The sequence below is a fragment of the Daktulosphaira vitifoliae genome, unplaced genomic scaffold (assembly GCF_025091365.1).
Source record: "Daktulosphaira vitifoliae isolate Bord-2020 unplaced genomic scaffold, ASM2509136v1 Scaffold_2, whole genome shotgun sequence".
NCBI classification, from domain to species: Eukaryota; Metazoa; Arthropoda; class Insecta; order Hemiptera; family Phylloxeridae; genus Daktulosphaira; species Daktulosphaira vitifoliae.
The window spans coordinates 43,914,111-43,927,987 of NW_026099573.1; the positions used below are offsets into that span (position 1 = coordinate 43,914,111).

The 13,877-nt window shown below is 30.3% G+C and overlaps 1 protein-coding gene across 3 annotated transcripts; it reads right to left on the bottom strand.

Annotated features, from left to right (window-relative positions):
• Window positions 1-1,733: 1,733 nt before the first annotated feature.
• On the bottom strand, window positions 1,734-3,814 carry LOC126900119 (facilitated trehalose transporter Tret1-like). Of its 3 annotated transcripts, XM_050675610.1 has the most exons (6): window positions 3,196-3,814; window positions 3,003-3,039; window positions 2,691-2,943; window positions 2,384-2,602; window positions 2,073-2,327; window positions 1,734-1,995 (listed from the first exon to the last, which is right to left on the bottom strand). In XM_050675610.1, the coding sequence occupies exons 1-6, from the start codon at window positions 3,503-3,505 to the stop codon at window positions 1,774-1,776; spliced, it is 1,296 nt and encodes a 431-aa protein (XP_050531567.1). In that variant the 5' UTR covers window positions 3,506-3,814; the 3' UTR covers window positions 1,734-1,773. The 3 variants fall into 3 exon arrangements, with proteins under 3 accessions (XP_050531567.1, XP_050531568.1, XP_050531566.1); XM_050675611.1 differs by lacking the exon at window positions 3,003-3,039 and having other exon boundaries at window positions 2,691-2,947; XM_050675609.1 differs by having other exon boundaries at window positions 3,003-3,814.
• Between the last annotated feature and the right edge of the window lie 10,063 nt (window positions 3,815-13,877).

Here is a 13,877-nt window from a genome sequence, read left to right on the forward strand (position 1 = left end):
ATAATGCACGGCGGCGGTGGCACCGCAAGAGGCCCGTCGTCGTGGGGCGGCGCTACTGGTACACTCCTCCCACGAAACGGCTTTTGACTAACCGCAACGCGGACCTTTCGTCGCAGAGGTTTACTCTCTCCCTGCACAGTTATTACTATTATTATTATTATTATTTATATATACGTATAATATGGCAAACTTCTATACAACATTACTATACACATATGTGTGTGTGTGTGTATGCGGTTTACCGTAAGCTGCTGTACAGTATTTCATATGAAATGTACGTTTATCAACCTTTATCTTTTTTGTCGTCGTATCTAACTCTTCACTGACCTACCTACCCTTAACTATAATAATTTAACGCACTGTTGTTCTCATCAAATCTGTAGGATAAAACATAAAAGTCAATTTTATTCTCTACTCGATAAACTTTGTTCGAAATAAACGTTAACATATTGTAGATAAACAATATACTGGTTGAATATTTACAATATAAAACCAATCAACTTTTGACGAAAAAAAACATTTTAGTTAGAAATATTATTGTGCATTACGGTTACCATGCTTTTTAATTGTTAATGAATGGGGCTAATACCGAAAAAAATATTTTTTACCTATATTAAAGATAACATGGTCATTTTGGGGCTAGCTTTAATAGTTCCCCATGGATATGCTACTGAATTTTTACATGCATTATGTAAAAATTACATTATTTTTAAGTGATCATACAATAATTAAAAAAACATTGATAATCAAAAAGTTGTATTATTTTAAATGAATATTATTGTTTTATCATTTGTTACCATGATAGAAAAACTTTGAGTTAGAATAGCCGAGCTAAAATAAAAAATTTGAATCTGAATGGAGTTCGTAGCTTTTAAGAAAATTCATGTATTTTACAATATATACATAATAAACCTTTAAATTTAATAACATTAATTTTCATGATTACGAATTTATTAATAAACAAATTTCATCTAGTATCCTAAAATTTAAGTGTTATAAAAACATAAATGTTTTGTTTTTTTATTTATATAATCAAGTTAGCAAGTTATGTGACACACGTTAAATCTTAGTGCAAAAATTATATAAGAAAAAATTAACACAAAGAAAATTTTACTACTGAATCCAATAAATGTTAGTTGTCACAAACTCCTGGAGAAATTGTTCTGAAAATTGCAATTGACAAGTAACAAAAGTTCAAACTTTTGCAGTAAAACTTACAAAAAATAAAACTTTTATTTACAGACTTATAAAATTGATTTTATTTTTAAAAAACCGTTAGAACGAATAACTAATATCAAATAGGTAAAAAATGTTTTTTTCAAAACATGGGTATCATGTTATAATATATCATAATATATAATTTATATTGTACAATGTAATATTGATTATAGAAATCTAGATCAAAGTGAAATATAGACCTATTTTTTTATACAAGCACTCGTAGTAGAAAACCTCAACATTTTTCGTTGCAATTTACAAATAATAATAGTAAAATTATCGTTGATATATTAAGTTTTTAGTATTAAAATAATAATAATAATGTATTATCTATAGAAGTACATAAAAACTAGGCTTTATATAAAACTATTTTACACTCATTATTCGTAATGCAAATTGATCTAAACTATATTACGTATTTAAAAGAAAAAGGTCTAAATATTTCAATTAAGAAATCATTAATGTTTACTTAATACAAACTTAGTAATTAAGTTATGTAACGATTACTATATGAAACTATTTTTACAAAATTAAATATAAAATTATAAATAAAGTTTATTTTTCAGCCAGTTCTTTTTGAATTTCAGCAAGAGTGCGGTTTTGAGTTTCAGGTACTAGTACCAAAGAAAATACTGCAGCTATCCAACAAAATAAACCAAAAATCAAAAACGTTCCACCGTTACCCACAATCTTAGCCAAATACTCTGCTGAGTATGTCACCAAGAACACCAACAGCCAATTGATGGCCGTGGCAATACTGGTACCATATGGCTTGACCTTGAATATAAAAACATGGATATATTATCATTTCACAGTATCGTTTTTAGAAGTGAAAAAAGAGTTGCAATTTTTACTTCATTAGAAAAAATTTCTCCCATAACTACCCAGGGTATAGGACCAAATCCCAAAGCAAAAGCTGAAATAAACATTGCAATAGACACCAACGGTATCCAAGCTATTGACTCTGATAGTAAAGGGTTTCGTTCGTAGTGAAAATAATAGTGGGCCAAAATTATGTGACTGATTCCCATCATGACACCTGAAAATATCAATAGTTTCCGACGACCAGCCTTATCTATCACTAACATTGTTATAAAAGTCATAAGCAACTGAAAAAAAAAATTCATTACTAAGAAATAGGACCAAAGATTTCAAATAAATCAACCTGAACTGCAGAAACAATAATAGCAGCCTTTTTCGGATTGATGTTACTGCCGGTATCCTCAAAAATACCGGTCATATAAAAAACTACCACATTGATACCACTGGCTTGTTGGAAAAACATACAGCCAACACCGATGTACAAAGCCCTCCTGTTCACTTTACTCGACATGACTTCAAAAAATGACATTTTTTCCGATCTAGTTTGTTCCTCACTGGCTTTCTTGTGATAGCAAAAATAAAAATTAGAGTTAGCATCACATTATCTTGAGCGGTCATAACCAATTCATTTGTTAATAAAATTTTTTTACTTTTATTTCGGCCAGTTCTTGAGTGGTGTCAGCGTTTGTTCCTCGTAATTTTTTTAGCGCAAGAGCTGCTTTATCGTCCATGTTCTTGCTGAGGAAATAATACGGAGATTCCGGAATGAGTAAAACTCCTACAATGTGGCTTACTGCCCAGACACAACAAGCGGCATTAAAGAATACATAAGGCAAAAAGGCACCAGCTACGTAGGCGAACATAATACCAACCACAGTTAATCCTTGAAACATGGAGCCCAATCTACCTAAAAAAAAATTTTATAAAGTAAAAAAGTCAAATTGTTATTTCTCTATTCTTACCCTCTAGTAAAATGACGAAATGATGGGTTTATAATAGCTAAAGATATGAATAGCTTTAATATAATAGTTAAAGATAAAATGTTAAAAAGAATATGTCTAAAAATATTATAATATAATGAGATCAAATAAACAATGCTAAATAAGCATGGTGTGCTTATAGCTAAAATGTAGATAAATGTTGATTGAAGGTTACCTCTGACGCTGGCCTGGGAAATTTCACCAACGTAGGAAGGTATGACGGCGCACAAAGCACCTACTCCTATGCCTTGGAGTATTCGTCCAACAATCAACATCCATACGGCTCTCGGTATGGTCAGGAATAGCCAACCTAAACACATAAATAACTCGAAAATGACCATGCTCTTACAACGACCAAATATTTTTGCTACAGTCCCAGCGGGTAGAGCGCCAAAAGCTGCGCCAATTCCAAATACTGATCCATATGTCTGTGTATTGGACCTTGTCACAGGAAAAGGTGATGGAAACTGACCTTCCTCCAGCATTTTAATTGCTGGAGAAGACCATCCTATACAAGTACCTAAAGCCAGTGCACCTAAGGAGGCTGTTAAGCAATACAGTAATAGTTGTAATGGAATTTATTTAGATAACATAAAGTGAAATATTTGCATCCTTTATTCTCACCAACAATGGCAGCCAGACTTTGAAGGTAAAAATCTTTAATGGATCTCATTCTCACTGGAGAATAAATTTAACTAAACTTAATACTTTATGTCATCTTGAAAGCAAAATTTGAGAGTATATCTATGTAACATTTTTCATTCAAAATAGTTAAAACAAATGAATGATTATTACTTCCTAGGTAACGGTTCACTCAAAATCAGCCAACATTTAAACACAGGACTAATCAAATTTTGGTTATAATTGATTTATTTTGAACAAAATAATTAATATTTCATTTTTAAGTTCAAAATTTATGCGTATTTCATCACTTATATAAATGATAATAAAGTACAAAGTAACAATTAAACATATGGACATTGATGTTAATTACACAAACAATTCATAAGCAAGAAAAATATTTTTAAGTTTAAAATACTCTGAATAAAAGCCCAAGAGTAAATAAAAGAGCTTTTTCAAAAATGACAGGTATATTTATATGAAACAATTTAATATACCCTTGATAAAATGTAAAAGCTAGTAATGGAATTTTTTAACTTCTTCGTGATGACCCACTTCTTACCATCATAATAAAGTATTCATTTTTAGTATAATCCAAAGTAATTTAACTGTGGTATTACTTGATGTAAACCTCAATTTATAATAAAAATGAAGGGAAAAGGAAAAAGTTTTATTTTTTATTGTGTTTGATTCAAAGTTTCTGGTATAATAATATCATTGTCATAAAATGTAGATCCAAGGAAATAAAAATATGTATAAAGTTTCATATCAAGGGGCTAAGGAATTCTGGCCGTTTGTTGGTTAAGTGATAAAGTTTCAGCTCACAAGAGAAGGGGCGCGCGATGTCAAATACGTGAAAACGAGCTGTACGAAAGAACGGACAAATAGCATTGCAAAAGGTTTTTTATTTTATTTTTCATAACAAGCATAGATGGTATAATTTTGAATAAGTAGGTAGAGACCACATATCGAATGCGGTAACTGAATTTCTCAGTAATATCTACTTCCAAGGGCTCAAGCCACGCATACAGATTTTTGGATCAGCAGTAAAAGCGTTTGGTAACTATATATTTATACACACACATTTATATGTATACATTATGTGCATGCAAGATAAGTTAAAAAAAGGGATGATTTTCTTAGAACGGCAAGGGTCGCATTTAAATTCATCGAGGGTTGGGTGTAAATAATGACTTCAACACTGTTGGCTGATATTGTCCAACCACGCCTCTTTCTCATTACTTATAACTCATAAGTTACTACATACCTTATATTATTTTGAATAGAAAGTGTCACCGCATATAACGATAAAAAAAGCGAAATGTAAAAACCAACCGAGACGATTTGTAGAGAAAACAACAACCAACCCGCAATATCAGTCCCACTGAATCCAAATTCATCATAAACAATAATCGTTTTTAACTTTATTATAGTGAAATGTATGGTTTCTCCTCGAGAGGGTCATTTGATACTCTACACCTCTTTGTCACCAATAAGTGTCTTTTGCGTTCCCCTTCAAGTATACAGACATAGTCTATTATATTATGCAAATTATAAAATGAATAGTGGTATTGCACTATCCACGCTAATGATATAACAGTTGCCTTCTCTGCCGTAAAGTTTAATTTTGTGTATTACATCATTGAATTATAATTGTGCATTTTATAATAAATACATAAAGAATTAGAAATTGTAATTTGCTGTAGGTATTTGATCAATATTTCATTAGTACTCGTGTAAATGAAGTTAAGTATCATTTTATTTTTTTGTCAAGGCTACCCGTTTAAGTACTATGATGGCGTTGATAATAGGTTTAGTAACGTCGCTTCTCGCCAGATAAATTTCCTTATTCGACTCTAAATAATTTATCAGATCGGTTGTTGAATATATATGGCATCACGTTCGTTCGATTTGTAGAAAAAAAGAAACATCTACACTTTTGCTATTTTACAATTTAGTCCCTTTTACGCAGTAAAAAGGAAATAAATGAACGACAATCGTCCATTGTCGACCCTTAAGTTTACTTATCTGCTTAACATTATTTTCCCTAACAGCATACAAGCATACATCCTTTGTGTGTACATTGTTAACCTTTACGAATAAACCTCAAACACTTAAAAAAATGTACCCAGTTAACACTTACATAGTTCAATAAAACAGATTAAATAAATATGTGATATGCATGCGATTTTAATTGAGTCATATAAAACAGGAAGCAACTAAGTGCAAAAAATTATGTAAAAGAAAGTTTTAAAGACGATATCTTATTAGTTGTTTTTATTTAATCATAGAAAAATATTGCTATATTTATATTGAGGCTTTTAATAATTTTGAATTTGTTGTATTCTTTCTATCAATTTTTTATTATAACTAGTATACACAGTTTACTGTATAAATATGACATTTTTAAAATTTACACGTGGCAACTTGAAATTAAATTTTAAGGACTTCAGATAAAATTATAAAATATTTAACGTCTTTGGTAATACTTAAAATATATAAAATCAAGTTAATTTTATGGATTATTAGTCATTCCAGATCTATTCATTAATATTCCAATTATTTCTTTACCTTAACATTTTAGTAATTCTACAGATTCTTAAATTTTAGCTTTGAGGCAATTCTGAGAAAGTATAATTCTACTATAATTTTTTTTAAGTCTATCCATGAAAATTCATAGATTTCACTGGATCAATTTTAATCTAGTTGAACCTATGAACGCTCAAATTTTATAATACCCNAAGAGTCTATCCATGAAAATTCATAGATTTCACTGGATCAATTTTAATCTAGTTGAACCTATGAACGCTCAAATTTTATAATACCCCCTCATTTTAGTAATTTAAAAAAATATCTCAAAATTACGCCATTTTAAAAAATGGGATTTCCAAAATTATTTTTCTGCATTTTAAAACTACTATAATGTTTAAAAAAACTGACCCTAATGTTAGTGAAATATATTAGATACAATATGATTTTTTTTTTTGGTTTACTTTTCATAAAAATTTAATGAAAAGCCTAAGTACAGGATGAGTTTACAAGTGACATGGTTTACATAGGTGCTAAGCCACCCATGACACTTATAACATTTTTTTTCACCTCAATTTTTTAAATATATCCGAAAGTTCTATTTTGACCAATATCAAAATAGAGCTCTTAAAGTATAATAAAATATTTAAAAAAACCATTCCATGATTATTCTTATATAAGATATATACCGTTAAAGTAAAAAATTCGCAATTAAAAAAAATTATTTGGCTTTTGAATTACAATTATGTTTTGCGTTTCTATGTCATCATAACATTTTCTATTACTTATTAATATATTTTTTTTGCATTACTGTGATTTTTTTAAATTTTCAACTTGAAAATAGAAATATTAGTCAAAATATCAAAGATTGGTTAAGACTGGTGGTAATAAAAAGTACTTTAAACTTGAAGATACTCCTCTGAAAAATGTTTTAACTTAAGTTATAACTTTAAATGGCAAGTAATGACAGGTAAAACAAGTACTCAAGTATATTCATTACAACTTATATTTTAGGTACCTAGTTATTATAATAAAGTTTTTCCTTAAGATTTAGAAATATTTATTAGTATCGATGTGTAGTTGAAATACTATTAGTTGCCTTTTTTTTCATGTCTTTATACTCTACAACTTACACTCCTACAGAATTGATTTTACTCAACGAAACGTCAGAAGACCACAAAACATATCTAGTTGAGGTTGGGTTTTTAGGAGTTTACGGGCACTACAGCAAAAAATTACACAATATTGGAAAGCAATGGCCAATTGTGTAATATTTTTCATATTTGCATCATTCTAAATTATTTCAAATTAAAGCTTATTTAATGTTATGTATAATTAGAAAGGGAAAAACATTCTGACGACGTCCTCTATGAGTAATAAAATTCTAAAGTCATAAATCATGTAATATTTGGTAGATTTGTTAATTTTTTTTTAATATGTCTTCTTTAATTGATTATTGAATAATAATTTATTATTACTGTAATTTTAACTGCAAATAATTCAATTACTCTTGTTGACATGATAATATAATCAATGAAAATTGATCAATAATCGATAAATTGCGTATAACAATGTATAAAAACTTTCAGTGAATTCGATAATTATCGAATTCACTGAAAGTTTTTGGAATAATTATTATTCCAAATTATATCAACTGCAATACATATGTGTTATTTAATTATTAAAAAGTAAACAATCCCTATTATGTTAATTTGTACTTGACCGATGGTGCAATTACTGCAGTACAGAGTACAACCTGATATTAGCGAATTATGATTTCGACCACAGTTTGTATTTTCTCGGTAAAATAACGGAAAGCTTCGATTGAGAGCAAAACGTACACATGAATAATATTAACAAGAAGTAATTTGACGAAGTTCTATATAATTAACAGCGGTTGGTTTAACTTAATGAATAGGTCGTGCGACGAGGTAAAAAAGGGTCGGCAACAATAATAATATTAAAACAACAAAAATCACAAAGAGAAACTTTTACATATACGTTGGGTTGATGTGGCAAAAAAATCATTATACTAATTGCCCACCCACACGCACGCACGCGCGAGCGAGGCCTTCTACTGCCGATTTGTATGCACGTGAGTGTATTTTTTTGGACATCTTAACATCCAGTGGAGGGTAGATAATATGATAATTAATCCAATCGCACCCCTTTACTTTGTGTATCAAGAGCCGCAAGAGATCCGCGGCTGGATAATAGAACAGCGAGCTTTGTTAATGATAATGACGTTCTAATGACTATGGGATAAGTGTATATGAGCACTATCAAAAAGCAAAATTAAAGCCAAAATGCGTGTATGGGAAAAAGTACACCGCTCGGTGGAGTGAAGGAGAGCGAAATCAACATAATGACGTGGCCGTATAAATGCCATTAGACACGTTATCGCAAGTCCCAAAGGTGAAATAATTCAAAGTGCTGATACGACCGACGCCTGTAGACTGCTGAATTGTACACACATGCGATTCGATGGTAAAACGTTACACATATATACTTACGGATGTGTTTACACAAACACGACAGTCTTCGTGATCTAAAAAAAAAAATAAATAAATAAAATTACATACTGATATAGCGTATACATATTGTATGTACGACTGCCGTTCTTCGTCTCAGTCACGCAAATCCCACGACACGCCGACCAACAACAGAAAAACACTGCAAACACACACACAAACATTATACGGTAATAATGAATAATTAAACGCGACCCGACGTTTCCGTGCTCATCAGATTACCGATATACCCATCTACCTGTATTAATAATTATTATTACCATGATGGTGTATACACATTTAATACAATAGTGAACGATATTCCAAGTCTAGGCCGCCGTCGACCGCGACACCCTGTTGTAAATACCCTCCGAATAGCACCTGACCGCTACCATCATCATGATTTACAATACCCTTTGGAATTGTTACAGTAATTTTTTTTTTATTTTAATTATGAAAAATAATTTACAATGCCTTTTAGTGTTTTAAATTGTATTGTATCTGAAATGTACAATTCGTCGAATTTTCTGTACGTATTGTTTAAAACCACGGAAATGTAAACTGAAAGATTCTTGTACTTCCCCGTGGCTTCGTGAATTGCCCGAAATTGAAACAGAGAGAGGGAAAGGAATTTCTAGCAGACGATATATTTCATAGCTTTTGCGTAAAAGGGGAGAAGTTGATGTATATCTGTAATATGATAAGATCTGGTCATTTCCTCTTTGTCGAACAAACGTCGTTTAGCCAGCCGATTTGTCACGCCAAAGTAAATAATAACGCACTACTGTTACAGCATTTAAATCACTTATGGAGTCTAGTTACTCTGCTGCCGTTGTTAGTTGACAAATCGTGTTGCGATTATCGCCACGTGTCACGTTTTGTAACAACGCCGCAACTAAACGATGTTGTGTATGGCTAGCACGCCTAACAAGAACTTGTCAAATGGTTTCGGGTTCAAAGTTAACTGAAAATAGATAACAGATAATAATATTCGAGTAAAAGTGGCCCGGTTGAGTAATAAGTCCTGTCCGACCCCGAAACAACTGAAGTTGCGCGTAGAATGATTAGTTTTTGTCCAACATTTCAACCACAAACCTCTTAGTATTCACAAGACATATTATGAACAAATAAATTGAACTTCTTTTTACCGTATTGAAATATTGCCCAACTAAAATATAGTTAAAATTATATTCACGATAAAAAAAAAAATAACAAATTGATAGAGCATTTATATAGACAATAATTGTCCGAAAAATGATAGTTAACCTACAAAATTTTCGTCTACTCTCCAATGGCCAATAAATATATTTTAGTTGTGAAACGAACTAAAGATATTGAACAGAACTTGAAAACCAGACAGAATTTTTTTTAAAAAGTTTGATTGATTTTGTCATTCGAGCTAAAATTTAATGTCTAAATTTCGGTATAAAAACTTGTGTATTTAAGTTTTCTAATAAGTTCAAATCACCTATTACCTCAAGTTCAATTCAAATTCAATAGATCATTATATCACTTAAAAGGATGAAAAATAAATATAAGTTAACTTCGCTTGATAAAGTGAAGTGGCTGTTATAATTTAAATGAAATAAGTGAAGTAGCAAAATATTAAGTGGATTCGAAATAAATTAATTTTAATTTTCTTAAATTATTAGTATTTAAATCAGTAGTCTATACTGTTTGTTTTGACTATGTGTGAGATTATTGTCTCTTTCTCAGATACGAGTCCCTCAACATTAAGAGACATCGTCGTCAAGGTAATAAGGGCCTGAGTTGTTGATCGGGTTTGGGAAGATTGGCCGTCAGTGGGACGCATTACGAGACGAAGACAAGAGTTTATCGAATACTGGAACGGTGAAAGGATCTGATAGTTGTCGACCACATGATAGAAGAAGAATTCAGAAGTACCTAATAATATACTTACAGGTAGTAGTGATTTTAAATGGAGGCTTATGTCAACAAATTTTTAGTGACTTCTTAGATCGTTTTTTATTTAAAATATTTGTTCAGTTTGACTAATGAGGAAGCTTGTCTTTTTTAGCCTCTCAAGATACGCTACTGTATTAGTTGTAAATTAGATACTGTCTTTATAAAATTTAGCAGAATCTAGTGTAGGGGACACTATTAGTAGGAATAATATGAAATAAAAGTTATTAAATATTTTTATATCTTAATGTTCTACCACAGAGTGGATAAATCGTCAGGAAACAGAATATTCGGCTTTAGACTTAAATAACAAAGTATTTAAGACGAGAGGAGCGTAGGTAATAAATTTCTATTTAATTTTCGAATATAAAGACATTTCATTGTCGGCGCCATACAACCACGCACGCACTGCTTGTGTAGTACTATTAGTGTATACAAAGACCGTTTAATTCATTAGCTTTAATAGTTTCAGACACAAACACACTCATACATATGTCCGAGTTTACTCTTTAATAATACTTGTATAGCGATGAAAAATTCTTTCTAGTCGTAGGCTGTCGTTTTAATCATGCGGTCCAGTGATTACAAAACTCCAAGCAAGGGATTTTTAGGCAGTAGCAATTTATCTAGCCAATAAAGAAACATACTCACGCACACAAGCAACCACAACGAGTTCACAAACAGTTAATCACATCTACAAATGTGTTTTACTTGTTCCAAAATAATTATGTAAAATAAAAATTAAAACTTACAAGACTTCTCTCTTCGGCCCATTTGTTAGTTTTTATAGAGAATTATTTGTATTTGATTTTTTCAACAAATAAATTTGTCAATTATCTAAAAAAAATTCACAGGCTAACAGTAATTTCAAAATAATATTATACCACTGATTTTTAATTTATTATAAAAAAAATTTCAGGCTAATCAGTTTCAAATCTCACGATTTTATTTATTCTTTTACGTACAATACGTTAAAACTATATTAATCAATTTACGTTAAAAAAAAACCGTTCTATGTTAAATTAAGTAATCTAAATGAACCATTCCAAGATGTGTTAGTTTGTTTTTACCTTAATTTGATGATTATAGATTCTGTTAAAGTAGAAGTAATTATCAGAGTAAAATTATCAATTCATTCGCATTTATGTAATGAAATAATTTATTTGAAATTTACTTTGGAATCGATAAATGTAATGAAATCATATAGATTGTAAATTGTGAGGAAATAAATCATTTCACTCGTTGTTCCTTACACAATTTTTGTATTCAAAACATTAAAACAAGACCTATTTGATGAGTGTTTTGCAACGGTTTCTAAAGCGCAATGAGGACATAAAAACATATTATATAGATTAGAGGAATAACAGAATATAGGAGAAAGTGGAAAAGGGTACAGCAATGAATGATGGGTGGCTTCGACCACAGGATTCGAAAAGACTATGTGAGGGGAGGGAGAAGGCTGTGTGTGCAGAAATGAAAATGGTCGAGTACGTTTCGCGTGGAAAACTACCGTGAGAACGAGTCAGCTGCAAAGGTCATCTATCGCCTATCTTGACATGCTGGGATTACTGAATCTCCACTGTTGGCTGTGAATACATACAACCCTACGTGTATTACAAAAGCTGTGGTTCTCAAAAATCCCATTGTTGTTTCTCGCTCAACGTCCGTTCAGTTCACCAGCAGAGGGAGAAAGAGATACAGAGGTAAACAAAAAAACAAATGCTCAACACGTCGGAAAAAAAGAAATGTAAACTTCCAAATGTTATTCCACCCCCGCAAACGTACTTTGTAAAATCGGCTGATAGTAAATTTTGCCCGATGTTTTACACGCCAAACATAAAATTCATACGATATAATATGATGACAAACAACAATGCATTCCACGATCGCCTCCGGCGAATGAACCGAACTGTGTGTAAAATAAGTGACAAGTGTATTGTTGTGTTTAGATTGGGGTGTGGGTTGTCGCCTGTTATTCGGTGGTAATTAACCCGACTGGGGATCAACATTTTAGCTGCCATTCAATGATCAGTACAAGATGACGCCCGTGTTTTGTCTTGGAATTATCTAACAGCGTAATCTCCAGATTACAATAATACATTACCCTTTTGTCATTTACACAATGATAACCAATAAAAGGACTTAATATAAGCGACGAGTTATCATAACATCTTCTAATCTTTAGTCTAGTTGCATAATTCAGCATGACATTGCAGTTTTTTAATTAATTAATTACTACAAGAATTTTAACATTAAAAATAGGCTATTTCGTGTGTACATTCAAATGAATAGGAAAAAAAACATTATTATGTTAAATACAAAATATGTATAAATTTAACAAAATTGATTGTGTTATTACATTTTGTCGTATCAATATATCAATTTTGGTTTACTGAATTACTTTAAGATAGTACCAATTATATTATTATTAAAGATAAGTATATTTGAGTTATTTTCGACAACTGACATAATTTGTGTCGTATAAATGCAGCAGACAATTTGTGAACACGTTAAATATATTTTACCTGTTTATTATTATATATTAAATGATACGTTTTAATCACAAATGTACAATACTTTTAGCGTCTTTTAAAGTATTACGAACTAATATTTATCTTATTGGTAATTATTCCCACGAAATAACTGGTAGTAAGTTACCATCAAATTTACAACTATTTAATCTGAACACTGATTTTTTGAAAATTGATCCATCATTTTGGAGTGCGAACAACAGTTACATAAATGCTTTAAATACTATAAGTAAATTACGAATCATTAATGATACAGCCTAGCGTGGCATTAAATTAATCTAAGACTACATTAATATATTAACTACAAATGAAGAACAGAAACAATACGTTTTACAAATAGTAAGTAATTATCGGAAAAATTCCCTAATTGTAAAAAAAGTACATTATCAAAATATATATATTATAATATATATACATATATTATAATAATATAATTTAATTATTGTTAAAATATTTTTTTTAAAGTTATTATTATTATTTAAAAAAAAATTAATTAAAAATTGTTAATAACAATTAAATTAAACTGTTAGGTTTGTAATTAATCATTAATTAACTGTCCATAAAATAATAAATCTAATATAATTATCGTACTTGGCATAAAAAATTAAACTTCTAGAATCTTTTTTTAAACGAATATGCGTTTTCCAAAAAATAAAATGAAAATAAATAATTAAAAATCAACAAAATCAGTTATAACGTATTTTAAGACTTTTACATGTTTTTTACTGCATGTAGTGTTTTTG